Source organism: Oncorhynchus keta, chromosome 36 (genome assembly GCF_023373465.1).
Source record: "Oncorhynchus keta strain PuntledgeMale-10-30-2019 chromosome 36, Oket_V2, whole genome shotgun sequence".
In the NCBI taxonomy this organism is placed as follows: domain Eukaryota; kingdom Metazoa; phylum Chordata; class Actinopteri; order Salmoniformes; family Salmonidae; genus Oncorhynchus; species Oncorhynchus keta.
Genome location: NC_068456.1, coordinates 13,094,416 through 13,121,231, shown reverse-complemented (window position 1 = coordinate 13,121,231; position 26,816 = coordinate 13,094,416). Strand labels below are relative to the sequence as shown.

The window sequence follows — 26,816 nt, the reverse complement described above, 5'->3', positions numbered from 1 at the left end:
ATTTGATCAGGGGCTGAGGGGGAAGGTTTCCCCATAAAGAAACCGTGGAGCTTCCTAGTTCCCAGACAGAGTTCTGCCAGGAAGAGATTGTGGTTTTCAGGGGAAATAAGAGAACCTGCCCATCTTGCAGTGGTGGGAATGTCCTAATTGAGTTGAGCCTAACAAATCTGTCTGATGCCAGCCTCATGGTCAGCTGGGGTTCACCTAGGTCCTGTGGTAAAATCAGGAGGGTGCTGAGATGTTATCTTTCCCTTCACGACTGCCTAGTGAGTTTTTAAAGTAATTGAAAAGCATCAAGGTCCGTTACGTGACCCAACCAATGACTAGAGGAGTTGGAGTGGGGTGGGAAAAAAAGCATTGTAACATCAATCTGTTTCATTGGCGTGTAAATCAGTGCTACTCTTTGATACCTCTCTCCAGCCAAAAATCAATACTGTCAGGCTGAATGGATGCCTCCTGGCTGGCAGTGCGAGTCCCTCTCTCTGTGAGAGTGACAGGTCCTGGATCGGTAGGGGAAGTGGCTGGAGAACCTCAGGGATATCAGGGCTGAGAGAACATTAAGGTCTGATTCCTCGGTCTTTGTTGTGGTCCTACTCTATGTGTCAGCTGGCACAGGGGTGGTGGGTGGATGGATGGGCGGGTGAGTGAGAAACACGGGTCTTCAAGGCCCCGCTGAGCCTCCAAAACCAGTTGGCTCAATTAAATAACGCCTCACCCTAAAGCTAATCTCAGTCCAGTCAATTGTGTGTGAGCTGTGGAGAGAAGGCTCTCGACTGAGGGACCCTAAATTCAAAACAAGGAGACATTAAAACATTGAGCCTGTCAACTGAAATACTTATGACTGAACTGTATATCTTCCAGAGTCCTAACTCTGTTCAATCATTGACAGGTTAATGGTCCAGATGGAGGGACTATACAGTACTCACTTCTGTCTCAGGCGGATGTAGGCCGTGGAGAGGTTGTTCCACGCCTCTGCGTTCTGAAAGAGGAAAAATGAAGATGTACAGCTCACACATAAGTAAGCACAGGGTTGTTAAGAAGCTGTGGCAGAAGACTGACTCCCCCCGAGCCTAAATATGTTCTGCTGAGTGCTACATGAGCACATACCCGCTCAATGCAGTAGGCACACGGGTGCCGTATGGGTCATTAAGTTGAATTGGAAAGACGGCTGGAGGACAAGAGTGTTATAGCTCAGGTTATGGGAAGGGAGTGTTTTCCGTTTGTCAAAGTGTGTTTGTGTGTGTGGGTGTGTGTTTGTGTGTGAATGTGTGTATTTGTGAGAGTAATGGAAAAAGAGAAGGGGGGGTAGAGGGAGTGACAAAACGAGAGATGAATGGTATTGTGATGGTCCCACTGTGCATTCATGTGATTGACTCTGCCCTCCTATGCGATGATGCCCGACACTGTAAGGTGGTGTCGTAATGCACTTACATCTGGCTCCAGTCCCACACACCTCTGGAAGGCCTTGGCAGCACCCTCATAGCCCTCCAGGGCAAAGTAGGCACAGCCCAGGGAGAACCACACCCCAAGCTGTAGAAACAAGACAAACATGAGCAGTGAGTTCAGGAATACTAAACTGTGAAATGTTGAGTGGAATATCATTTATAGTCTTATCTATTCATGGTGAGAATTCTATATTATCTCAGTGCTAACTCACCCCCTTGATCCACGGTATAAACTAACAATGTGCTGAGCCTGCCACACTTTCTCAGTCCTGCTTTCAAACCATCCCTGCCAAGCTGACTGGCAGGTGTCACACTGGACACACGTGGGGGAAAAAAGAAACCCAAATGCCATGTTGGCTAATGTTGCAGCCCTCCTGTGCCTGTGTTTGATTTGGAGGAAAGCCCACCTGTCAGGCAGGCTGCGAGAGGCCCCGCTCTGTGACTGACAGGCAGGCCCCGTCCGTCTGTTAAAATCAGCTGTAGCATCAGTCCCCCGGATTTTCTCCCTCTTCCCCCCTCCATTTCCCTTTCTCCCCCCACTTTCTTGTGTCTTTCCCCTCTCACCACAGCACACTACAACATCTCATGGCTCATATCAGTGGGAGGTGGGAAACTTGGGTGTTTATCTTCATTCCCCAAAGATGTAGCTGCTGGAGCGATCGTTTACAGGAGCCCTCATATCTCCTTGACAATACTTCAACAACTCCTTGAAAAATGGAGGGTGAAGGTCATTATGGCAGAACAAGCTAAATTAAAACATCCTATTGCTGGCTGACCTGCTGAATTAAATATGGACAAAGGGCAGAAAAGGGAAGGAAAACAGGAAATCATTTCCCTTTTCTCTGTTCCCCTGGGCGAAACTGACTCGTTATTTCTCCTCTTCACCCTCACATCTCCCTCTCCACTCTGCTTTCCAGAGGAGTGGTTATAGGTTGAGTTGGCTGCCCTCTGTGCTGGGAGCCAACAGGACAGGTCCCAGACACAACTGCCCCAACACTACTTCCTTGGGGAAATGGGAAAGTGTGTGTGGGTGGGTGAATGGGGCCAAAGGCACAGATTAATTCCAGCTCTACTGTGCTTGGTGCTAACCTACTACACTTTGAATTATTTCATCTATTCATTAAAAATGAAAAATGAGTCATATTAGTTGGTCAGGTTTGTTTTACCCTGTGAGTTCTATCTGCTAGACCTTAATTTTTCCAATATCCTACCCAAAGCTAGCCATTTCAGGGGTTAGTTTACCTGCATGGTGTTGATGCGGAGTGACTTCTCGAAGCACTCCACACACTGCTGGAAGTCCTTGGCCCGGAGGTGCAGCAGGGCCTTGGAGCGCATGGCGCGGGCGCTGCGATGGTTCGACAGCTCCCAGGCCTGGTCGTAGTACTGCTGGTCCCGCAGCACGTCCCCCAGCAGGCAGTACAGACTGGGGGTCTCCTTTTTCTCCAACTCCCTACGCAGGATCTCCTCTGCCTGGGGGAGGGAGAAAAACGGGGGGAAGGGGGAGGGAGAGAGAGAAGCACAAAAATACAGGAAGAATTGGTAATGAGGGGAAGAAAGGGGATGAGAAAAGAGGGCAACAGAGGTGGTGGTGGGTAGTCAAAATGTTTTGGTTCCTGACAACCCTCAGAGCCAAGACACTTAAAATATTCCCTGCTAACAATAATCAGGATTTGATTTGGTCTGGGACTGCCACTTCCTTCACTGGGGAAGGAAGCTCAATCAAGATGTTGAAACTGGGGGTACTTCTACTGTAGCCTCAACTACATGATGTTCTCCAGCATGGCCAGAATAAAAGCCAACAGACACTAAACCCCTAAAAAGAGATTATTTGAGTACTGTATCCCCTCCTTCTACACAGTTGTGTGTAGAATAACGATCAGGTTGTGAAGTGCCTGTGGTTTAACAGTAATGCTCATTGCTCGCTGCTCCCCAGCGGAGACCAGGGTTCAATCCCCATGGCCAGGCACATACTGCTCCCCAATGGAGACCAGGGGTCAATCCCAATGGTCACACTTCCTACTGTTGACCCACTTGCCAGTCTCCCCCTCAGCTGCCAGCTGACTAATAAATACAATGTAAAAACGGATTTATTTGAAAAATAATGATCAGGTTTCCCCTCACTTTAAGATGCTGCTTTGTTCATGTGCCAATCTACCCACAGTCTGAGTGTTTTTGGGCACAAAGGTTTCTGGGTTTTCATTGGTTTCTTTTACTGGATCCCATTCTGAAGGCTGAATCTGGGCCAAGTCCACTGGCACACACTGGGCCCCCATGGAGCAGCTTGTAACCATAGCCATCTCTACCACACCACTCATCAGACCACAAGACCCTGAACTCAACTCCAACACATGGAATTACAATGTAAAAACAATACGGCTGGCAAAGGAATATTTGTTCGAACAAAACGTGTTTTTCGTATCAGCTTGAATAGTAGAAGCATGGACTTCTGCAATATCACAAATAACAGATTGGGTTGAGAATAGGAGAATGGTACCACAGAACAGTGAGGGGAGTTCAGCAACTATCAATGACAGAAAATTACAGGAGACCGACATACAGTACCAGTCAAAAGCTTGGACACATGTACTCATTCAAGACTTTCTTTATTTTACCATTTTCTACATTGTAGAATAATAGTGAAGACATCACAACTATGAAACAACACATATGGAATCATGAAGTAACCAAAAAGTGTTTAAAAAAAAATATATATATATATATATTATTTATTTGAGATTCTTCAAAGTACCCACCCTTTGCCTTGATGACTGCCAAGAGTGTGCAAAGCTTTCTCTCAACCAGCTTCACCTGGAATGCTTTTCCAACAGTCTTGAAGGCGTTCCCACATATGCTGAGCACTTGGATGCTTTTCCTTCACTCTGCAGTCCAACTCATCCCAAACCATCTCAATTGGGTTGAGGTCGGGGGATTGTGGAGGCCAGGTCACCTGATGCAGCACTCCATCACTCCTTGGTCAAATAGCCCTTACACAGCCTGGAGGTGTGTTGGGTCATTGTCCTGTTGGAAATCAAATGATAGTCCACTAAGCGCAAACCAGATGGGATGGCGTATCGCTGCAGAATGCTGTGGTAGCCATGCTGGTTATGTGTGCCTTGAATTTGAAATAAAATCACAGACACTGTCACCAGCAAAGCCCCCCACACCATCATACCACCTTCATGCTTCATGGTGGGAACCACATATGCGGAGATCATCCGTTCACCTACTAAGCGTCTCACAAAGACACAGCGTTTGGAACCAAAAATCTCACCTTTGGACTCATCAGAACAAAGAGCAGATTTCCACTGGTCTAATGTCCATTGCTTGTGTTTCTTGGCCCGAGCTAATCTTCTTATTTGTGTCCTTTAGTAGTGATTTCTTTGCAGCAATTTGACCATAAAGGTCTAATTCACACAGTCTCCTCTGAACAGTTGATGTTGAGATGTGTCTGTTACTTGAATTCTGTGAAGCATTTATTTGTGCTGCAATTTCTAAGGTTGGTACCGTAATTGCTGGACTATAAGCCGCTACTTTATTCCCACGCTTTGAACCTCGCGGTTTATACAATGACGCAGCTAATTTATGGATTTTTCCCGCTTTCACAAGATTCATGCCGCCAGAAAAATTAGCACCGGCACATAATGTGACATAAAATCGAGCGCGCTCAAACTTCCCATCATTCTGATTACGGTAGTAATTTTGTCACCCTCATCATGGCAAAGACACGGAGAAATGCATATGATGCAGCTTTCAAGTTGAAGGCGATCGATCTGGCTGTTGGAAAAGGAAAGAGCTGCTGCACGGGAGCTTGGCCTTAATGAGTCGATGATAAGACGTTGGAAACAGCAGTGTGAGGAACTGACTCAGTGCAAAAAGACAACAAAGGCTTTCAGAGGGAAGAAAAGCAGATGGCCCAAAGTATTTGCAGCCACTCGACATCAGTGTAAATCGTGCATTTAAGGTGGCGCTCCTTGTTCAGTTGGAGTCTTGGATGACAAGTGGGGAGAATTCCTTCACTAAAACGGGCTGCATGCGAAGAGCAACTTATGGTCAAGTCTGCCAGTGGGTCCTGACAGCGTGGAGCATTGTCAAAAAATCCACTATCATCAACGGGTTTCGAAAGGCTGGTCTGTTGCGTGTTGAAGGGGCAGCATGAGCTCAGCGGGGTATTTGCCTCCGGATGAAAGTGACGAGAGCAACAATGAAAACGATCCAACATCGGATGAAGCAATTCTGAGGCTATTCATCTCCGACACCGAAGGAGATGACTTCAGTGGTTTCAGTGCACAGGAGGAGGAAGATCGTGACCATGTTCATTTGTTTCAATGTACCGGTAGGCACCTGCGACATATAGACATGTGCAGCGTATTTATGTACAAAATACATATTTTTTAATAATTCAGTGGGTGCGGTTTATATTCAGGTGCGCTTAATAGTCCAGCAATTACGGTAACTCTAATGAAATAAAATAAAAATAAAAAATGACCTTGAATGAGTAGGTGTCAAAACTTCTGACTGGTACTGTATATTATCAGTAAGTAGTCTCTTTCTCTCAGCTTTTCTTTTCCAATAATTATAATTATTAGTATAAATATCATAATGACTATGGCTGTTATCCGATTATGTTGGTAATCTCTTCCACTCATATTTCACATATTTGTATTTACTCTGACCACACATACTATAGTAGAATATAATGTCGGACAAACTCATCTTAGAGGACATGTGCATCCACATTAGAATTAAACCATTTTTCCTCTACTGGAGGGAGTTAGCCAACAATTTACAGCCCATTATAAAACCATTTCCATTGGATTTTCCTTCAAATATCAAAATTGTTCTTCAGGGTTACAAATTGCTATCACATCACACACTAGTGCTGCGGATCAAAACAAAGAACTGGGCTGCCATGGCCTTTTCCAGACCACACACACCAATCGCTGCTGCTGGATCCTGATCCCTTCTAAGTTCTGGCCTTCAACAAGTCTTTCACTTTTACAGCTATATGTACTGCATTTAATCCTGTAGTTGCCGCCGTTCAGTTATTTGGAAGGGTGCTGCACACCCAGGAAAGACTTTCCCTGAAAGAATGGTCAAATATATTACCATGAAAAATGCATGTTAGGGAGTTTACATTCACAAGAACAACTGGGCACACCTACAGCCGACTGCTGGAAAATAATTAACTGATTAGAAAACTCTTATGATATTGTCCTTGACATGCTCTTGCAAGGCAATAAGACAGACTGTGTGCTTCTCACTGGAGAATGACTTGAATCTAAAGTAGTACTTCAGTAGACCTTCTGGGGAAATGGAAAAGGGTGATTGTGAATAACCTCGGAGCATGGCCACCCTTTAGAAACCCCAGTGTGCTCCTCCATAAAGAAAGTGAGTGAGATCGGGAGGAGAGGTAGAGAGACACCCTTATTGTGTTGGGAAAATCAAATATGGAGTTCTTTGAATCCTTGTTTAAGGGTAGAGAGGAATCACACTTTGGCTAGATCTGTTGCTGGTGTAAATGGGCCCTGTCTTACAGTGGGAGCCATGAATCGTGAGATCCATGAATTTCGGGAGCCATGAATTTTGTGAGGAGAGTAATTTTCCACAGTGCAGTTGCACATCAAAGGGAATCCAATCAGGCTTGGAATATTTTTGAAACACTGAACAATGGGAATCACGTGATTCTGCGAAGCAAGGTGGTTGTCTGAAAGGAGCCTCCAGATAAAACCCTCCCCATTTCTTCTAAGTTTGATAGAATAGTCAATTTAGTATAATTGCTTGAGGGGAAAGTTTATTTTCGTAGTTTAATTGAAGTTTCTCAGCAAAGTCTGTGTTGAATTCAGCGCAATGGCTAACAGGACTAGCTCTGTTGCTAGCACTTCTTCAAAAAATTTTTACAGTTAAAAAATATATATATATAAAAAATGTACTATTACATTCTTATATTATTACTCATTTATATTTACTTCCCGTTTAATATTCCAACCACAGAGATATGGTTGAAAGGTGCTGTCTTGTTGGGTGTCATGTTTTTGTTATTAGTGTTATGTAATGATGTAATGTCATATCGACAAACGTATAAAAAACAGAAAATAAAAAACACATAACATTCAGATGTTGTTAATGCAAAAATATATACAATATATATAATTGGTTCTGGGGCTGAATTACATGTACCGGGATATTCATATGTGATTTACTGCCTCATTTGCGCAGAGGTGCATTAAACATTTGTCAATACCATACATTTATTTCAAACGCGGATATTTTGGACTGGGTTATACCATAACAGTTTTGTTCAATATTTTGTCTTGTTTATTTGCTGAAAGGTTTACACAGAAGCTGGTGTAATACGACAATTAGCTTCAAAACTCTAGTGGATAAACTTATATCATGTGCTCAAGACTGGCAGACTTTCCTGTTTGTCCATTTGAGCTTCTTTCTTTTTGGCAGGCTGCGGCCAGGTATGGCTCATTCACATTAAGCATGCATTCAGACACCGAGAGCAGGAACAGCACGTTTAGTGCAGAGACTACTGGCTGAAATCTACCCGTCTTCTCCAGACAAAAGGATTGCCTAGCATTTTTTTCATCATGTTACATGGACTGCTGGCTTTGGCCAAAGCACATAGTTTTAGAATGAAGGACTTACTTTATTGACCAGAATGCACCTCTGTAATCAGATTGGAAGACAAAAGGAAGCTGTAAGTCAATAACAGAGCACAAAGGCCCCCAGGCCTCGCCTTCAGGGTTGGGACTGTGAGTGTGGGTCAGCCCTGCCCACCTAGAGGGAGTATGGTGTGTGTGCTTGTGGAATACTCATTTCTGCTCAATCTGTCCCAGTCAAACTCTGCTGATCCAGAGAGATGGATGTGGTGATGCTACGGCGAATTTACGAGAATCCTGTGAATCATGTGGAGATGTCACTTAAAAAGGTCAATGACTGAAAGGACAAGAGGTGATCGAGAGAGAGAGAAAATACTTCTGCGAGAATCTGACCAAGACTGAACCAGATGTCCATTGTGTAACAGTTTGGGAGAACGTCCTCAGAGCGTTTGCGGCAAATCTGGCACCGGTTTCATCAATGACTTTCATAACCACAGCAACATGGCGGAAGGTGTTACAGGGTTCTCCATTTGGCCTGGTGTGGCACTTCTGTTAGGACTTGACAGAACATCGTCTGACAGGTGCAAGAGAGCGAGAAAGCAGGTTGCTTTACCGCTAGCTCTTCCTTTTTTCTCTGCTTCATTACCTCAGTCAATTCTGACTGAGATCACTTGAAGGTCGGGCGAGAAAAAAGACACCTGTGTAAACATTGAGACTTTTCCGCACCAAAAAAATTGGAAAACGATCCGCTATCAAAAAGGAGGACCAACAAAAACAAACAGCTGCCATACGTCCAAATCTTTGATTCTTTATTCTCTGCCGCACTGTGGGAATCAGACTCTAAAACCAATGCCATTGGTTGCTGTTGGCTGCCCTTGTGACCTGTACTTCCAACTCCTGGTGTTCCACCATTAAGAGACCAAAGTGAACATTCAATCAGCGCCATCAAGAGGACATTGACTGAGGGACGGGGGGGCTCTGTGAGAGCGTGATCCAACACAAACACGCCAGATTTCTGTCTATCTGGAAGTGTGTTTCCCAGGGGGCCCTGGGGGGCAGACAGGTTAATAATAACACCAGGGAAACAGAGCCAGATCTCCCTGGGACTGATGTGTCTGACAGCTGGTGCGCCAGAGAACACAAACGAGTGCATAAACAGGTGCGCACCACAGACAGACAGACGGAGAGGTGGAGAGAGTACAGCGAGATAGCTAGGCAATAGGGTGATTACGGCGATATTCACTGTTCTTCCAGTGTGGGCAAGATGAGCTTCTCTCTGAGTGTGTTTGTGTGGTGCCCATGTTTAGTTACGAAAATAACCTTGTCTGTTGTGTAAAGCAATGGATATTGCATTGTCCCTGAGAAAGGCAGTCACAATTATTCTGGTGGTTGTTATGGCTGTGTTGTACCTTGCCATGCTGGCCCATCCTCTCCAGGCAGATCACAGCATCTTCCCACAGCTCCAGTTTTTCATAGATTAGCAGGGCTGAGCTCGTGCAGCCCAGGTCTGTCAGCAGGCTGGCCAGCTGTTTCTGTAAATGTGAGAGAGGTTCAGACAAGGGATGTCATTTCATATTTAAACAGTAAAAAAATATATATTATGTTGATGCCCCAGGAAGAATGAAGAGCCCATCCGTACCCCCCTGCAGGAAAACCCACTCCTAGTTCTGCCACCGCTGAAAAACATCCTGGGGGAAACACTGCATATGGATACACTCCACGAACCATCACAGCTGTTTTTTTGTCACAGGATGCTTGGGAGAGTTGGTCTTCCCTAGCTTCTGTATTCAAGGGTGCAAATATGTACTGCCGTTAAGCAGTATTTAAGCTGCAGCCATCCTCCTGATTATTGTGAAAATAATACTACTACTACTACTACTACTACTACTACTACTGAACTGTTCTTAATAGAGGTCGACCGATTAATCGGAATTACCGAATAATTAGGGCCCTTTTCATGTTTTCATAACAATCGGAAATCTGTATTTTTGGACACCGATTTGGCCAATTTTTAAAATATATATATTTTTTTACCTTTATTAGACAAGTCAGTTAAGAACACATTCTTATTTTCAACGACGGCCTAGGAACAGTGGGTTAACTGCCTTGTTCAGGGGCAGAACGACAGATTTTTACCTTGTCAGCTCCGGGATTCAATTTTGCAACCTTACAGTTAACTAGTCCAACGCTCTAACCACCTGCCTCTCATTGCACTCCACGAGGAGCCTGCCTGTTACGCGAATGCAGTAAGAAGCCAATGTAAATTGCTAGCTAGCATTAAACTTAGCTTATAAAAAACAATCAATCAATTATAATCACTAGTTAACGACACATGGTTGATGATATTACTAGTTTATATAGCGTGTCCTGCGTTGCATATAATCGATGCAAAGCAGGGGGATGATTTAACCAAAGCGCATTTGTGAAAAAAGCACAATCTTTACACGACTGTACCTAACCATAAACACCAATGCCTTTCTTAAAATCAATACACAGAAGTATATATTTTTAAACCTGCATATTTGGCTAAAAGAAATCCAGGTTAGCAGGCAATATTAACCAGGTGAAATTGTGTCACTTCCCTTGCGTTCATTGCATCCAGAGTCAGGGTATATGCAACAGTTTGGGCTGCCTGGCTCATTGCAAACTAATTTGCCAGAATTTTACTTAATTATGACATAACATTGAAGGTTGTACAATGTAACAGGAATATTTAGACTTAGGGATGCCACCCGTTAGATAAAATACCGAACGGTTCAGTATTTCACTGAAATAAACGTTTTGTTTTCGAAATTATAGTTTCCGGATTCGACCATATTAATGACCAAAGGCTCGTATTTCTGTGTGTAATTATATTATAATTAAGTCTATGATTTGATATTTGATAGAGCAGTCTGACTGAGCGATGGAAGGCAGTAGCAAGCTCGTAAGCATTCATTCAAACAGCACTTTTGTGCGTTTTGCCAATAGCTCTTCGTTGTGTTCAAGCATTGCGCTATTTATGACTTCAAGCCTATCAACTCCAAAGATTAGGCTGGTGTAGCCGATGTGAAATGGCTAGCTAGTTAGCGGGGTGCGCGCTAATAGCGTTTCAAACGTCACTCGCTCTGAGACTTGGAGTAGTTGTTCCCCTTGCTCTGCATGGGTAACGCTGCTTCGAGGGTGGCTGTTGTCGATGTGTTCCTGGTTCGAGCCCAGGTAGGGGCGAGGAGAGGAATGGAAGCTAATTGCCAGTATTACACATCCAATAGTCAAAGGTATATGAAATACAAATGGTATAGAGAGAAATAGTCCTATAAATACTATATTAACTACAACCTAAAACCTCTTACCTTGGAATATTGAAGTCTCATGTTAAAAGGAACAACCGACTTTCATACGTTCTGAGCAAGGAACTTAAACGTTATCTTTCTTACATGGCACATATTGCACTTTTACTTCTCCAACACTTTGTTTTTGCATTATTTAAACCAAATTGAACATGTTTCATTATTTATTTGGGGCTAAATGGATTTGTATTGATGTATTATATTAAGTTTAAAAAAGTGTTCATTCAGTATTGTTGTAATTGTCATTATTACAAATAAATACTTTCCTTAAAAATCGGCCAATTAATCGTATCGGCTTTTTTTGGTCCTCCAATAATCGGTATAGGCTGTGAAAAATCATAATCTGTCGACCTCTAGTTCTTAACACGCAGACACACACCAGTTGTATTCATTCCTAGCTGTGGTGCCATATGCAGGTTAGTGTCTTCACCCCCCGGTCGTGTCTTCACCCCCCGGTCGTGTCTTCACCCCGGTCGTGTCTTCACCCCGGTCGTGTCTTCACCCCCGGTCGTGTCTTCACCCCCGGTCGTGTCTTCACCCCCGGTCGTGTCTTCACCCCACCGGTCGTGTCTTCACCCCACCGGTCGTGTCTTCACCCCACCGGTCGTGTCTTCACCCCACCGGTCGTGTCTTCACCCCACCGGTCGTGTCTTCACCCCCCGGTCGTGTCTTCACCCCACCTTCGTGTCCCACCCCACCGGTCGTGTCTTCACCCCCCGGTCGTGTCTTCACCTTTTATCTCTCCATCTCTACTATTATGACCTCACATCTATTTCCATTATCTTGTCATCTTCACACAAGGCAACATAGGCCCTAACCTTGTACCCTAACCCTGTCTCTCAATCCACTTAAAGAGTGGGAGCTGAACCTGGAGCACAGTCTGTCTTGTCACAGACCAAATCCTAGGTTTCTGGGTTTTATCACCTCTCGTCCTCTCCTGTGATCACCTCCCCATCCCGTCTCAGGGGTGACATATCACGTCCCACTGGGATGATGGGCCCCATAAATCTGATTTTACCCCCGTCCCACAACCCCACTCGTCAACCACCCTAATCACGTGACCAGGGAGACATGGGGAGCCAGGACGTGACACCAATGGCAAACGGCAGACATTTAGACTAATAGGACACACGGCAGCGCACATGCCATTTGTGCCTCTTTACCAGTTTCCAGGAAAACTCCTGATATTGTGGTTTCAGAATCTCCCTGAAAGGGCTGAGACAGGCAAGAGACAGTTTAATTATATGGGGATTTATTAATTCTGTAAGCAAATCTTCAAATATGTGCTGTATCTCAACCCATCTTCCTGTCCCTCCTCTCCCCACACAGCTTCTCTGTGCGCAGGCACGGCCATCGTTACATGCCGGGCACGCCTCTCGCTAAGGAAAAACACATCACAACAGCCCACACGATTCTCTGCCTTGCTTGCACTTTCAATTCCCCAGGCGGCAATAGGGTGCCTTCAATTCCAGCTTTATTGCTGTTTGCCATTATTACATGAAGCCTGGACGATGTATCCTGCCCCACTGATTTCTCTCTTTCCCTGTCTTTTACATTCCCTCCCTCTCAATCTCTCTACCTCCTCTTTGTCATATCTCTTCCTCCCTCCTTTTATTACAACCCCACAATCTCTTTCTCCCCAGCTATCTCACCATCTCCACTCTCCTCATCCGTTGACTAGCTAGGCCTGTGGCTTTAAATATACACTACCGTTCAAAAGTTTAGGGTCACTTAAAAATGTCCTTGTTTTTTGTCCATTAAAATAACATAAAATTGATCAGAAGTACAGTGTCGACATTGGTCATATTGTCAGTCTGTTCCTGTTCTGAGAAATAAAGGCTATTCCATGAGAGAAATTGCCAAGAAACTGAAGATCTCGTACAATGCTGTGTACTACTCCCTTCACAGAAATGTGAAGGGAAAATGTGAGCAAATTACACTGCTCAAAACACCTTACCTAATACAAGGAAGGAGAAACTGACTGGGCCAAGACAGGTGCTACAACAACAGAAATAAACACACCCATTTTCAACAAACCATCTTTCTGCTTGCTACAAATACAGAATAACAAAAAGGCTAATCACTCACTCCTCATCTACCGGAATATATAGACAGACCGAGAAAAACAGACAAGCCTTACATGTAACACCATATAAAGACTACCAGGTGGATGCAGCTTCTACCCTGAGGGGCACTAACTGTCTGGTAGTTGGAGGACAAAGACGTACTGTTTTAGTGGCCATCCTGCAGTGGAGGCTGGCCATTAGGTGGCATTTGGCTTGGAAGCAGTCGGCGCTAACAGGGAGCTTCAGCCTGACAGATATATTGTCTGAATGTCGAGTGTCCAGATTAGAGCAAGGCTCTGACGCACTAAATCCCATATAACCAGACATGTGGTGATGGCTGAGACTCCTCTGGGGACAACGCGGTAGTAGACCTCGGGCAGGAGGTTGAGAGGACAGTCACAAAGCAAGGGCAGCATCCTTCAAGTCACGGACTACTGTCAAAGGTGTGGGAGTTCAAAGAGAGTCCCATCCTTTTCTCCTGGATTAGTGTTCACGCATACAACCCTGATGTAAATAATTGTCTAATCGTGACCATGACTTCCAATGGGTCAAGTCACAAGTCAAAGCTTTGATGGAAGACATTGCTCTGTGTGGTACTTCAGTTACAGTGAGTCTGCCCTTAAAATGACGTTCACAATCACAGTGGAGCGAAACCAATTGATATATCAGAAACCCAATCAGCAGTGACAGGGTAATGAAGGGGTGTTACCTGGACAGCCCATCTGGGAGGAGCCTGGCAGCAGTAGAAGAGTTTCAGACGCTCCGTCACAGGACAGCTCCTCTCCTCAAAGTAATCCACTATAGTCTGGAAGAGAGGAAAGACATCCAGCGTCAACTAGAGAGTCATACCCAGGCAAAACCTCATTACTAAATCCCCAAAATGACAGACTTAAACTGCAAAGTTGGTAGAGCAAGTCGAAATTGAGATGTACTGATTGAGATGTGAGTGCAACAGGTCTAAAAGCCCATTGATTGACAGTGTCCAACCCTGATATCTGGTTGAGTTCTGTGTTTCGTCTCAATCTGTGTTGTTCGGGTTGTTAGGTACTCAATGAACACTGGCTGAGGGCAAGATATAAACAGGAAACAACTCTCACCGTCACAGCAAATGAGCCACTGCTGGATGCTATCCAATTGTTGATGTCTCCTTCTCAGTCTCATTTTATCAGCGGGCCATCATGCAGAGCAACAACTCACATTCTGCTTGCTATCTGAGAGGAGACAATTGTCTGTGCCTAAAATTGGCCTTGACTCACAGTTATGTCTAACATCAATGATCCAATACCATGGCTCATAAACCTCAACCTAACTGCAAATCCCAGACTAGGACTGGGTCCTGTCGTTATGGCTGGGTTGGGTGGTGTTATCTGTGGAACATGGACTGGGCCCAGTTTACTGTAATGAGATTTGGATCCCGACCACCCAGGATAAAGTTCATTATAAACAGTGGATGGAGTTTGGCAGCTCAGATGTGATTGGCCTCCTTGCATAGGAAATTAAGAGGAAAATTAAGAGGAAAATGGGTGAGAGTGTAACAGGACATATTTTACAGTTTGGGATGGAAAAAAATCCAGAGAGGTGAGTCACAGTGAATCCATTTTCTGGTAACGAGGCCAGATGAAAACACAGACACCTAGACACACATACTCGGACAAAACGCAGAACGACACAAGCAAAGACACTAACAAATAGACAAACAGACAGACGCCAACGCAATCAGGGAGGCGGGGGGGATAAAAAGCTTTCCTTACATTTTACACTCAAAGACAAATCCAATGCCTGGTCATAAAGTGTTGTCAAACAGACTGCTTCAGATTAATAGTGATCTAGCTCCCTCAAAGACCATTTCTACTCTGCCCACATGACGGTCATCAATGTTCATCTTTTGTCTCTGTCAGTTTAATGGGTGGTTGGGGAAGTTGTCTTTACCAATATCTAAATCCTGTCAACAAGCAACAGCAGATCCTCTCTGGAAATCGGTAACATCTAAACAAACCTTGTCAACGAATGAGAATGCCCAGTAAACCATTAGGAGTAAATCTGTGAGTGACGCAGTGTGTCAAAACAGGTAGCCTGCAGAGTGGGAGATGGCACACAGCAAGTGCAAGAGCTGTAAGAATACACCAGAATGAGGACTATAATAGGCTGTCAATTCATGCCAAATCAAACAACCTTTACACTTGTGTTTGAGTGCAAACGTTCAGTCTTCCAGGTAGATATAAATGCTCTTTTGTTAAAGCGAACCATTGCACAAAACCAACTAGACCTTGATAAAATGACATGTTTGCTTGCTTAATGGTGCTCTAATTTGATAATGCCTGCAGTCGGGTTCTGTCCTTGATAAATTCCTGAGGACTTTTGTACCCTTCCCACAAATAGTTTTTAAGAATGAAAGGGTAGCACATCCAAGTGACTGTTGTACCACCATAGAGGTGTCTCCAACAAATGGACTTGTTGCTGATAAAAGGCTGTGCGTGGGGACGTAGTGAATGTTAAAATTACTTGTTAAATTGTACAGAATTTTAAAAATGAAATTTCCAGTTGGCTTGGTGGAATCGGTTTCCCTTAATGGCAAGCAAGGTTTGTTTGAAAGCAGACTGCAGATGACTAATAAATTGTGTTTCTCCACAGCCAGTGTTTATATTCCAGTGTATATACACAAACAGCGGTTGGCATTTGATGAACTCTGGTAGACCAGAGGCCCTACAGAGAGACATACAGAGAGACAGCCACAGGCTACTGGGGAGTAGTTCAGAGAAAATGAGAGGAGGTGGGGGAGATTGGTGAGTAAAAACATCCCGATTCACTGAACTGAGTTCCAAGTTGCTCTGTGAACACAATTATAGCAGATGGTGAAAGTATATTGAATGAGTAAACCATAAATTATTGATTTTATACAACTGCACAAGGAAGGAAAACATCCCACCTGACAGGTTGCAGAAATATGAAGTTTGCAATCCGAATAAAACCAGTACACTTTTGATACCCATGTTTAGATTGAACAAAAACGTACCATATCTGGAAAGCCATGTACAGTTGAAGTCGGATGTTTACATACACTTAGGTTGGAGTCATTAAAACTAGTTTTTCAACCACTCTACAAATATATTGATAACAAACTATAATTTTGGGCATCCACTTTGTGCATGACAAGTAATGTTTACAGACAGATTATTTCACTTATAATTCACTGCATCACAATTCCAGTGGGTAGGAAGTTTACATACACTAAGTTGACTGTGCCTTTAAACAGCTTGGAAATTTGCAGAAAATGATGTCATGGCTTTAGAAGCTTCTGATAGGCTAATTGACATCATTTGAGTCAATTGGAGGTCTACCTGTGGATGTATTTCAAGGCCTACCTTCAAACTCAGTGCCTCTTTGCTTGACATCATGGGAAAATCAAAAGAATAGAGATGAACATACTTTGGTGCGAAAAGTGCAAATCAATCACAGAACCACAGCAAAGGACCTTGTGAAGATGCTGGAGGAAACAGGTGCAAAAGTATCTATATCCACAGTAAAACGAGTCATATATAGACACAACCTGAAAGGCCACTCAGCAAGGAAGACGCCACTGCCCCAAAATCAACATAAAAAAGCCAGACCACGATTTGCAACTGCACATGGGGACAAAGATCGTACTTTTTGGAGAAATGTCCTCTGGTCTGATGAAACAAAAACAGAACTGTTTGGCCATAATGACCATCGTTATGTTTGGAGGAAAAGGGGGAGGCTTGCAAGCCAAAGAACACCATCCCAACCGTGAAGCACAGGGGTGGCAGCATCATGCTGTGGGGGTGCTTTGCTGCAGGAGGGACTGGTGCACTTCACAAAATAGATGGCATCATGAGGATGGAGAATTATGTGGATATATTGAAGCAACATCTCAAGACATCAGTCAGGAAATTCAAGCTTGGTCGCAAATGGGTATTCCAAATGGACAATGACCCCAAGCATACTTCCAAAGTTGTGGCAAAATGGCTTAAGGACAACAAAGTCAAGATATTGGCGTGACCATCACAAAGCCCTGAACTCAATCCCACAGAGAATTTGTGGGCAGAACTGAAAAGGCGTGTGCGAGCAAGGAGGCCAACAAACCTGACTCAATTACACCAGCTCTGTCAGGAGGAATGGGCCAAAAATTCACCTAACTTATTGTGGAAGGCTACCCGTAATGTTTGACCCAAGTTAAACAATTTAAAAGGCAATGCTACCAAATACTAATTGAGTGTATGTAAACTTCTGACTCACTGGGAATGTGATGAAAGAAAAAGGCTGAAATATATCATTCTCTACTTTTATTCTGACATTTCACATTCTTAAAATAAAGTGGTGATCCTAACTGACCTAAAATAGGGAATTTTTACTTGGATTAAATGTCAGGAATTGTGAAAAACTGAGTTTAAATGCATTTGGCTAAGGTCTATGTAAACTTCCGACTTCAACTGTATGTGTCATACATTTTCTGCTAAGTGTAAAAATGTAAGCTGTTTAACTAACGACAATTGACCCTTCGCTAAGCCCTGCCCCAGAACTTAGAGCAACCAATCACAGCGGATAGCATCTGTTGTCGAGTCTGACACTTCAGACAAGCTCACGTTTAAATTTTATGAAACCCAGTGATGGCTATGGCAATAAATTATTTTAATTTCTAAATTGAACAGCGTACCAGGAGTACTTGCTACTGTGACTTCTGAAATTCAGAGCCTATGCTTTTGTTACATTGTTTGCTAGGTTAGCTCATTGACCACCAAATGTTGCTAACACAAGCAAGCTGTAGTCTAGTCTCCTTCGCCACCAGCAGTTACCATACCCGGTCTGCAAGGTGGTTGCTACTTAAAGTCCCCAGGACATTCACAGTTTTAGGCAAGACTGCCTTCTCGTCTTGTGCACCAGACACATGGAATACTCTTACAAGCCATGCTTCATCTAGATAGGTTAGCGCCACTGAATACATTTAAAATATTGATGGGAGACGGAGGAGTGTAAATGCATTTTTTTTAGGCTGGATAATGTTGTATGTTATAATTCTGTAATGTATTGATTAGCAACAGTAATCAAGGGGGGCAGGGCTTAGCGAAGGGTCAATTGCTAGAATTATTCTCCAGTATTCAGATCCCTGGACTGTTCACACATTGTCATTTTAGTATAAGGCTGTAACGTGACAAAGAAAAACTGGGTTTTAGAATTGTTTTCAAATGTATAAAAAATAAACATTGAAATATCACATTTACGTAAGTATTCAGACACTTTACTCAGTATCCTGAAGCACCTTTGGCAGTGATAACAGCCTCAAGTCTTCTTTGGTATGACACCACAAGCTTGGCACACCTGTATTTCCTCAAGGTCTGTCAGGTTGGATAGGCAGTGTCGCTTCACAGCTATTTTCAGGTCTCTCCAGAAATGTTCGATCGTGTTCAAGTCCGAGCTCTGGCTGGGCCACTCAAGGAAATTCAGAGACTTGTCCCGAAGCCACTCCTGCAGTCTTGGCTGTGTGTCAATGTCCTGTTGGAAGGTGAACCTTCGCCCCAGTCTGAGATCCTGAGCGCTCTGGAGCAGGTTTTCATCAAGGGTCTCTGTACTTTGCGGCGTTCATCTTTTCTAGTCTCCCAGTCCCTGCCGCTGAAAAACATCCCCACAGCATGATGCTTCCACCACCATGCTTCACAGTAGGGATGGTGCCAGGTTTCCTCCAGGAGGCCACTGTATTCTGGTTTTCTCCAGACGTGACGCTTAGCGTTCAGGCCAAAGAGTAAATCTTGGTTTCATCAGACCAGAGACTCTTGTTTCTCATGATTAGAGTCCTTCAGGTGCCTTTTGGCAAACTCCAAGTGGGCTGCCATGTGCCTTTTACTGAGGATTAGCTTCCGTCTGGCCACTCCACCATAAAGGCCTGACTGGTGGAGTGCTGCAGCGATAGTTGTCCTTCTGGAAGGTTCTCCCATCTCCACAGAGGAACTCTGGAGCTCTGTCAGAGTGACCATCGAGTTCTTGGTCACCTTCCTGGCCAAGGCCCTTCTCCCCCGATTGCTCAGTTTGGCCGGGCGGCCAGCTCTGGGAAGAGTCTTGATGGTTCTGAACTTCTTCCATTTGAGAATGATGGAGGCCACTGTGTTCTTGGGGACCTTCAATACTGCAGAAATGCTTTGGTACCCTTCCCCAGATCTCTGCCTCGACACAATCCTTTCTCTGAGCTCTACAGACAGTTCCTTTGACCTCATGGCTTGGTTTTTGCTCTGACATGGACCATCAACTGTGGGACCTTATAGAGAGGTGTGTGTGCCTTTCCAAATCATGGCCTATCAATTGAATTTGCCACAGGTGGACTCCAATCAACTTGTAGAAACATCTCAAGGATGATCAATGGAAACAGGATGCACCTGAGCTCAATTTCAAGTCTCATAGCAAAGTGTCTGAATAGTTAGGAAAATAAGGTATCCGTTTTCTATTTGTAATACATTTGCTAACATTCCTAAAAACCTGTTTTCACTTTGCCATTATGGGGTATTGTGTGTGGGTTAATGAGGAAAATGTTGTATGTAATCAATTTAAGCATAACATAACAAAATGTGGAAAAAGTCTGAATAGTTTCCAAATGCACTGTACAGTATGTCATAAACTACTCACTGCTGGTGTTGGCTTAGCTATTGATTTCATTAAATCAGAAACAGCAGCCCAGTTTGCGTTATACCCAATGACCTTTCTGAAAACAAAAACACCTAATTATGGCCAAGGAAATAACAGGAACTGATTGTATTTGATATCCTATTATTTACAACCCTATTTCCTTAATAATAACAATGAAGAAGTTGATTGGAATACTAAGAATAAAAAGGTAGTCTGGTAAGGACCCTGTGCTTGTGTTTGTCTACAAGTCTCTGATAGGATTTATACCTTCACAAGAACAATATCAAGCAGCCAAGTAAAAAAGAAACAATTATGTCCCCCAAATCTGTATGTAATAGAATTAGTAAACAAGGAACCTCTCATATCAAAATAGCAGCCTCAACCCCCCAAAGTATGAAATGAAACAACTCAACACATGACATATTTCCTCCACTTTTCCCCCCATTTGTTTCCTTCAGCAGCCAAGGAGATTAGAAGTCAAAACACATTGACGTGAAGGAGAAAGAATTTGAAACAAAACAGAGGGCAAGCTTTTTCTTTTCTCAATTCCTTCAACTCTCAGTCATCGGTGAGTGTGAGCTGCCTGTCAATCCTCGCTCTGATGCCGTTTTCTTTGGGGTTTTGGCATTCTGGGGGAAACGGTGATTGAGCATGTCTGTCTCACAGGGGAATGGGACAGGGTGGCGATGGGGTTAGTGTCAGACAGTGGGATCAGTTGGTGCTTGATGTCTTCCTCGCACTATGATGGACAGACGGGTGAGCCTCCCTCACCCCTCTAGATGACTTGAACCAACCATGCCTGTCACACGGCTCCCCCTGAAGGACCCCCTCAGCCATTTCTGCCCCCCTCCAGGCTCTATCTGTCAAATCAGGTTTGGGATAAGACTGCAGAGCTCCGTGTGCAAACATTTGAGGAGGGCAAGCTAAAGAGATTGAAAACAGACTTTTTCTCTTTGCTCTGTCACAAAACCATGGAGCAGCTGTACAGTGTCTGGCTTCTTTAAGAGTGTGTCCTGTTCTATACCCGACGTCAGACCGTCATGTCCCAGGCCCCAACCTCCTGCTTTATGACTTTGACCTCGTCTGTCTACGACTGACAGCTCACTGAGGCTGGAGAGACTAACGAGTATACACAAACACACCATAATATCATCCCAGCGCAGTTTGAAGCAACCCTGAGTATAAATGATTCCTAAATCATACTTATACTTGCCCATGCACAGATGTATGTGTATGAGAGATTGTCTGCACTTCAGCTGTGAAAAGCTGTGTGGAAACATAAAGGACTTGTGTTCTTGTGAATGGCAACGTAGTATGTCTAAACCTCATCCCATCCTCCGACACAGCCCATCACAACAGAAGTAAGCTCTCGCTCAGTTCACCATGTTATCACAGGGAGCAGAGGCTGTAGATACCCAGGTTGCCAGTCCCTCTCTAGAGGGGGGCTGTTTTCACAGAGACACCCCTGCACAGGGGGCGTGTGTCTGTCCTCCGCTTGGTTATCCACATGTCCCCTCTGCTTTCACAGATAAATCAGTATTTCTACAGTGAGCTAAAGAGTTTGGCGGGGTGGATTTCAGAGGGCATGCAGCTTATTTCTGCTTGCAGACTGTTGTGCTAATGATGTGACATTTAGCAAGACGTGTAGCAGATTAGGTAAATCCAGGTTTGGAATACATCAAATTTTGCCAGTAAGCCCTTGAAATGGTATAACACCAAGTGCAAGTTATTTCACTTCAAGAAGACCAGCATTACTGGCCTAACCAATAATATAGCCGTATTCTGTGTATTTATGTACAGTCAAGGCCAAAAGTTGAGAATGACAAAAACATTAATTTTCACAAAGTCTGCTGCCTCAGTTTGTATGATGGCAATTTGCATATACACCAGAATGTTATGAAGAGTGCTCAGATGAATTGCAATTAATTGCAAAGTCCCTCTTCGCCATGCAAATGAACTGAATCCCCCAAAAACATTTCCACTGCATTTCAGCCCTGCCACAAAAGGACCAGCTGACATGTCAGCGATTCTCTCGTTAACACGGGGACAAGGCTTGACGAGGACAAGGCTGGAGATCACTCTGTCGTGCTGATCAAGTTTGAATAACAGACTGGAAGCTTCAAAAGGAGCGTGGTGCTTGGAATCATTGTTCTTCCTCTGTCAATCATAGTTAACTGCAAGGAAACATGTACAGTCATCATTGCTATGCAACAAAAAGGGCTTCACAGGCAAGGATATCGCTGCCAGTAAGATTGCACCTAAATCAACCATTTATCAGATCATCAAGAACTTCAAGGAGAGCGGTTCAATTGTTGTGAAGAAGGCTTCAGGGCGCCCAAGAAAGTCCAGCAAGCGCCAGGACCGTCTCCTAAAGGTGATTCAGCTGTGGGATTGGGGCACCACCAGTAGAGAGCTTGCTCTGGAATGGCAGCAGGCAGGTGTGAGTGCATCTGCACGCACAGTGAGGTGTAGACTTTTGGAAGATGGCCTGGTGTCAAGAAGGGCAGCAAAGAAGCCACTTCTCTCCAGGAAAAACATCAGGGACAGACTGATATTCTGCAAAAGGTACAGGGATTGGACTGCTGAGGACTGGGGTAAAGTCATTTTTCTCTGATGAATCCCCTTTCCGATTGTTTGGGGCATCCGGAAAAAAGCTTGTCTGAAGAAGACAAGATGAGCGAAACCGTCAGTCCTGTGTCATGCCAACAGTAAAGCATACTGAGACCATTCATGTATCTCAGCCAAGGGAGTGGGCTCACTCACAATTTTGCCTAAGAACACAGCCATGAATAAAGAATGGTACCAACACATCCTCCGAGAGCAACTTCTCTCAACCATTCAGGAACTGTTTGGTGATGAACAATGCCTTTTCCAGCATGACGGAGCACCTTGCCATAAGGCAAAAGTGATAACTAAGTGGCTCAGGGAACAAAACATTGATATTTTGGGTCCATGGCCAGGAAACTCCCCAGACCTTAATCCCATTGACAACTTGTGGTCAATCCTCAAGAGGTGGGTGGACAAACAAAAACCCACAAATTCTGACAAACTCCAAGCATGGATTATGCAAGAATGGGCTGCCATCAGTCAGGATTTGGCCCAGAAGTTAATTGACAGCATACCAGGGCGGATTGCAGAGGTCTTGAAAAAGAAGGGTCAACGCTGCAAATATTGACTCTGCATCAACGTCATGTAATTGTCAATAAAAGCCTTTGACACTTATGAAACGCTTGTAATTATACTTCACTATTCCATAGTAACATCTGAAAAATATATCTGAAGACATTGAAGCAGCAAACTTTGTGGAAATTAATATTTGTGTCATTCTCAAAACCTTTGTCCACGACTGTACAGTACCTGAGACTTGAGATGTGAGCTTCCAATAGTGACGTTCACCATGAGTGTGGCATAGAGTATCTCGTTGAAACCTACCCCGTGTGACCCCTCATCTCTCTTACCTGTGTCTGCATCATGGCCCTCTCTACCCGCCGAGAGCTGCCCTTCTCCAGCTTGGTCCTTAGACACAGTGCTGTCACCTCCACCGCCCAGAACTTGGGCTGAGACAATATGCACTGCAGGGAGAGGGAAGAAAGACCAGTAAGGACATGGAGATTCAAGACAATTTCATTTCATTATGGACTTTTAGGAACATCAATCTCAGATTAAAGGGATAGTCAGGTCTCTCAGATAGTGATGGCACACAAATAGGAATACATGGGAAAGTTGGCATAATATCGTACAGAAATACATAGCTATATGTTTGACATCTTCAACATTCTTCATGGAATTTTAAAATGAGCCTTTTACATAGTTTGTTTCTCAAAAACAGTCATCTCTGACCAAAGCATAAGAACTAGTAAATTAGGACGCTCTTATGACATCACTAGGACTTCCCATGGGAATAAAGGTAGGTACAGGAAACCCAGTACATTAGAGCAGGTAAACCTGATGAGGCCCTCTCACTCCAACCAAAATGGTATACTACAAAGCAAGCTGGATACAAGGTTTTATAAAGCTAGCCAGCTACAGTTAGCTTCACATTCCAGGTCAGGCTTCATCCTTACTACGACGGTGGACATTACTTGCCTGCCTGCCGCTAACTCCAGCAGGCTTGTAACTGTGCCAAACTCGATTGACACAACGCTGAAACAGCAATCCTTGGGAAAGTCAGTGCAACATTTTTATTTGTGCCGAAATCAAAATGAATGAACGGTTATCTTGCAAATTCTGCAGGATATGGTGTGAAATAGAATTTTAGAAGTGTCGTCTTTTTGAAATTGTATTACTTTTCAATGCCGTCTTTGGTGCGCTTATCAATGCACGAGCACCTTTTTCCCCACGCCTATGCTCCTATCTGTTAAACAGCTTGTTGCGTTGTGGCAATAGACATATAACCCATCGAAGGGTTTTGGAACCTCTTACCCTGGCAATTTGACTGTTAAACTCATGGTTACACTAACAATGGCTGCCAGTCTTGACTTGAACCTGAATGGGAACGGCCATCTATGGATTATAAATTATGGTTGGTTGAGGTTGTCATTTGCCTTACACAAATTTCTAAATACAATCGCGTGAAAAACGTACAGTTTGGAAAGCAAATGCAGTCAAATTTCATCAGTTGTCTTGCTCAAATAAAGGATGATACCCACCTTTGCAAGAGGGTGGGTATCTGATTTAATTGGTCCTCACCTCGTGGCTTAGACACTTCATTCAGGATGAATGGAATTAGCACCGAGTTATTCATTACCATAGAAATTGACCAGGCTAAAAGGTGAGTCACTTTCGTATGACCGGTTATCCTGAGTTGACCAAAGTTACCTCACTCAAACCCGGAACATAGTATACCCCTCTGGTCCACGGGAGGGGGTCTGTTTGGTGTGAGCAAGGACGGAGGTTTGGTGCGAGGTGAGTCTCACTTCCTGTCTGGGGCAGGAAGCACATTACTCACTGTGGAGTCAATGGCGACCCCTTCCTGCTACAGCGGCAGTACATCTTGCCTCACAGGACTGAGGTTGTCTGTCTACCAAAGGACAGACCAGGGAGGCAGTGGGTGAGCGGGCATTTCAACATTACTTGACCTTTCACATTATACCGGTATGCTACTAAATAAAGATTTGGATTGGGCTGTAACATCTACAGGGAATCCGTATTGACCGTGTGTAATAACTTTGAATACAAAGCCAACATCTAGTGTACATTGTAAATAGACCAAAATGCCACAAAGACAACAAAAAAAGAAAAATAATGTTCAACCTTAAAACAAATGGACTTCAATACACTGTGTAGGAGACACTGTGTAGGACACACATGCAGTAGGAATGTGTCACCGCCAGTGGCGAGCGGGAGGCGGTGTTTAAATTTAGAGAGCAGGTCCCGGGTGATGTTTGCCCAGCCAATGTTCCCTCTACCCGGTAGAGGAGGGATGGGAAGGGAGCTAGCAGACAGTCTGGGTGTATCCCATACAGTACATTGAAGCCCACTGGAACCTCAGAGGGTAGTGTTTGCACATGTCCCTCAGGGAAGGGGCCCTCTTCTTAGGGACCAGTGAGGCAGGAGGTGAGAACACCATCTCCTCAGAGCGCAATGGATGTAGTATGGTTTATAGGGAGGTCGTGTATGTGAAATAGCGAATACTAATCGCTGGTAACAAATCCTCATATGTGGAACAAATTGACAAATCCAAAAAAAAAAAAGGGGGGATATGCTTCATGGGGAGTTTTGACAAGTCTATATTGTTAGAGTCCTGTCCTCCCTGTCCTACCTTTGTGAGACTCAAGACAGAGTTTAAGAAGGATGCCAAGAGGAGCACAAGTTAGAGCTGAAAAGATAAAAGGGAAAGCTGGTAAGGGTATGTTGCTTTTCCAATACATTCCTATGTCGTTGCTTGGCAATTTAAAGGGTAACTATTTGAGAACATTCAAAATTCAGTGCTCAACTCTACAACAAAAATATAAACGCAATACGTAACGGTGAAACAAAAGATCCCAGAAATGATTCATATGCTCAAAAAGCTTATTTTGCAAAAAATTTGGTGCACAAATTTGTTTAAATCCCTGTTGAGCATTTCTCCTAAATAATCCATCCATCTGACAGGTGTGGCATACCAAGAAGCTGATTAAACGGCATGATCATTACACAGGTGCACCGTGCGCTGGGGACAATAAAAGGCCACTAAAATGCGCAGTTTTGTCACAACACAATGCCACAGATGCCTCAAGTTTTAAAGGAGCGTGCAATTGGCATGCTGATTGCACAAATGTCCACCAGACCACTTGCAGGAGAATTCAATGTTCATTTCTCTACCATAAGCCACCTCCTACATCGTTTTAGAAAATTTGGCGGTACGTCCAGCCGGCCTCACAGAGCACATGTATGGCATTGTGTGGGTGAGCGGTTTGCTGATGTCAACATTTTGAACAGAATGTCCCATGGTAGGGTTATGGTATGGGCAGGCATAAGCTATGGACAACGAACACAAAGGCATTTTATTAATGGCAATTTGAATGGACACAGATTCTGTGACGAGATCCTGATGCCCATTGTCGTGCCATTCACCCACCGCCATGACCTTATGTTTCAGCATGATCATGCACGGCCCCATGTCACAAGGATCTGTACACAATTCCTGGAAGGTGAAAATGTCCCAGTTCTTCTATGGCTTGCATACTCACCAGACATGTCATCCATTGAGCATGTTTGGAATGCTCTGGATTGACGTGTACAACAGCGTATTTCAGTTCC

The 26,816-nt window shown here is 44.0% G+C and overlaps 1 protein-coding gene across 1 annotated transcript in view; it reads right to left on the bottom strand.

Annotated features, from left to right (window-relative positions):
- The window catches only part of ttc27 (tetratricopeptide repeat domain 27), a 143,344-nt gene that overhangs the window by 19,791 nt on the left and 96,737 nt on the right, over positions 1-26,816 (bottom strand). The window contains exons 10-15 of the mRNA XM_035754246.2: positions 23,534-23,647; positions 14,155-14,250; positions 9,460-9,582; positions 2,688-2,915; positions 1,432-1,530; positions 927-979 (exon numbers count right to left, since the gene is read on the bottom strand). Coding sequence (XP_035610139.1) covers positions 927-979; positions 1,432-1,530; positions 2,688-2,915; positions 9,460-9,582; positions 14,155-14,250; positions 23,534-23,647 — 713 coding nt within the window. The remainder of the gene's footprint in view (positions 1-926; positions 980-1,431; positions 1,531-2,687; positions 2,916-9,459; positions 9,583-14,154; positions 14,251-23,533; positions 23,648-26,816) is intronic.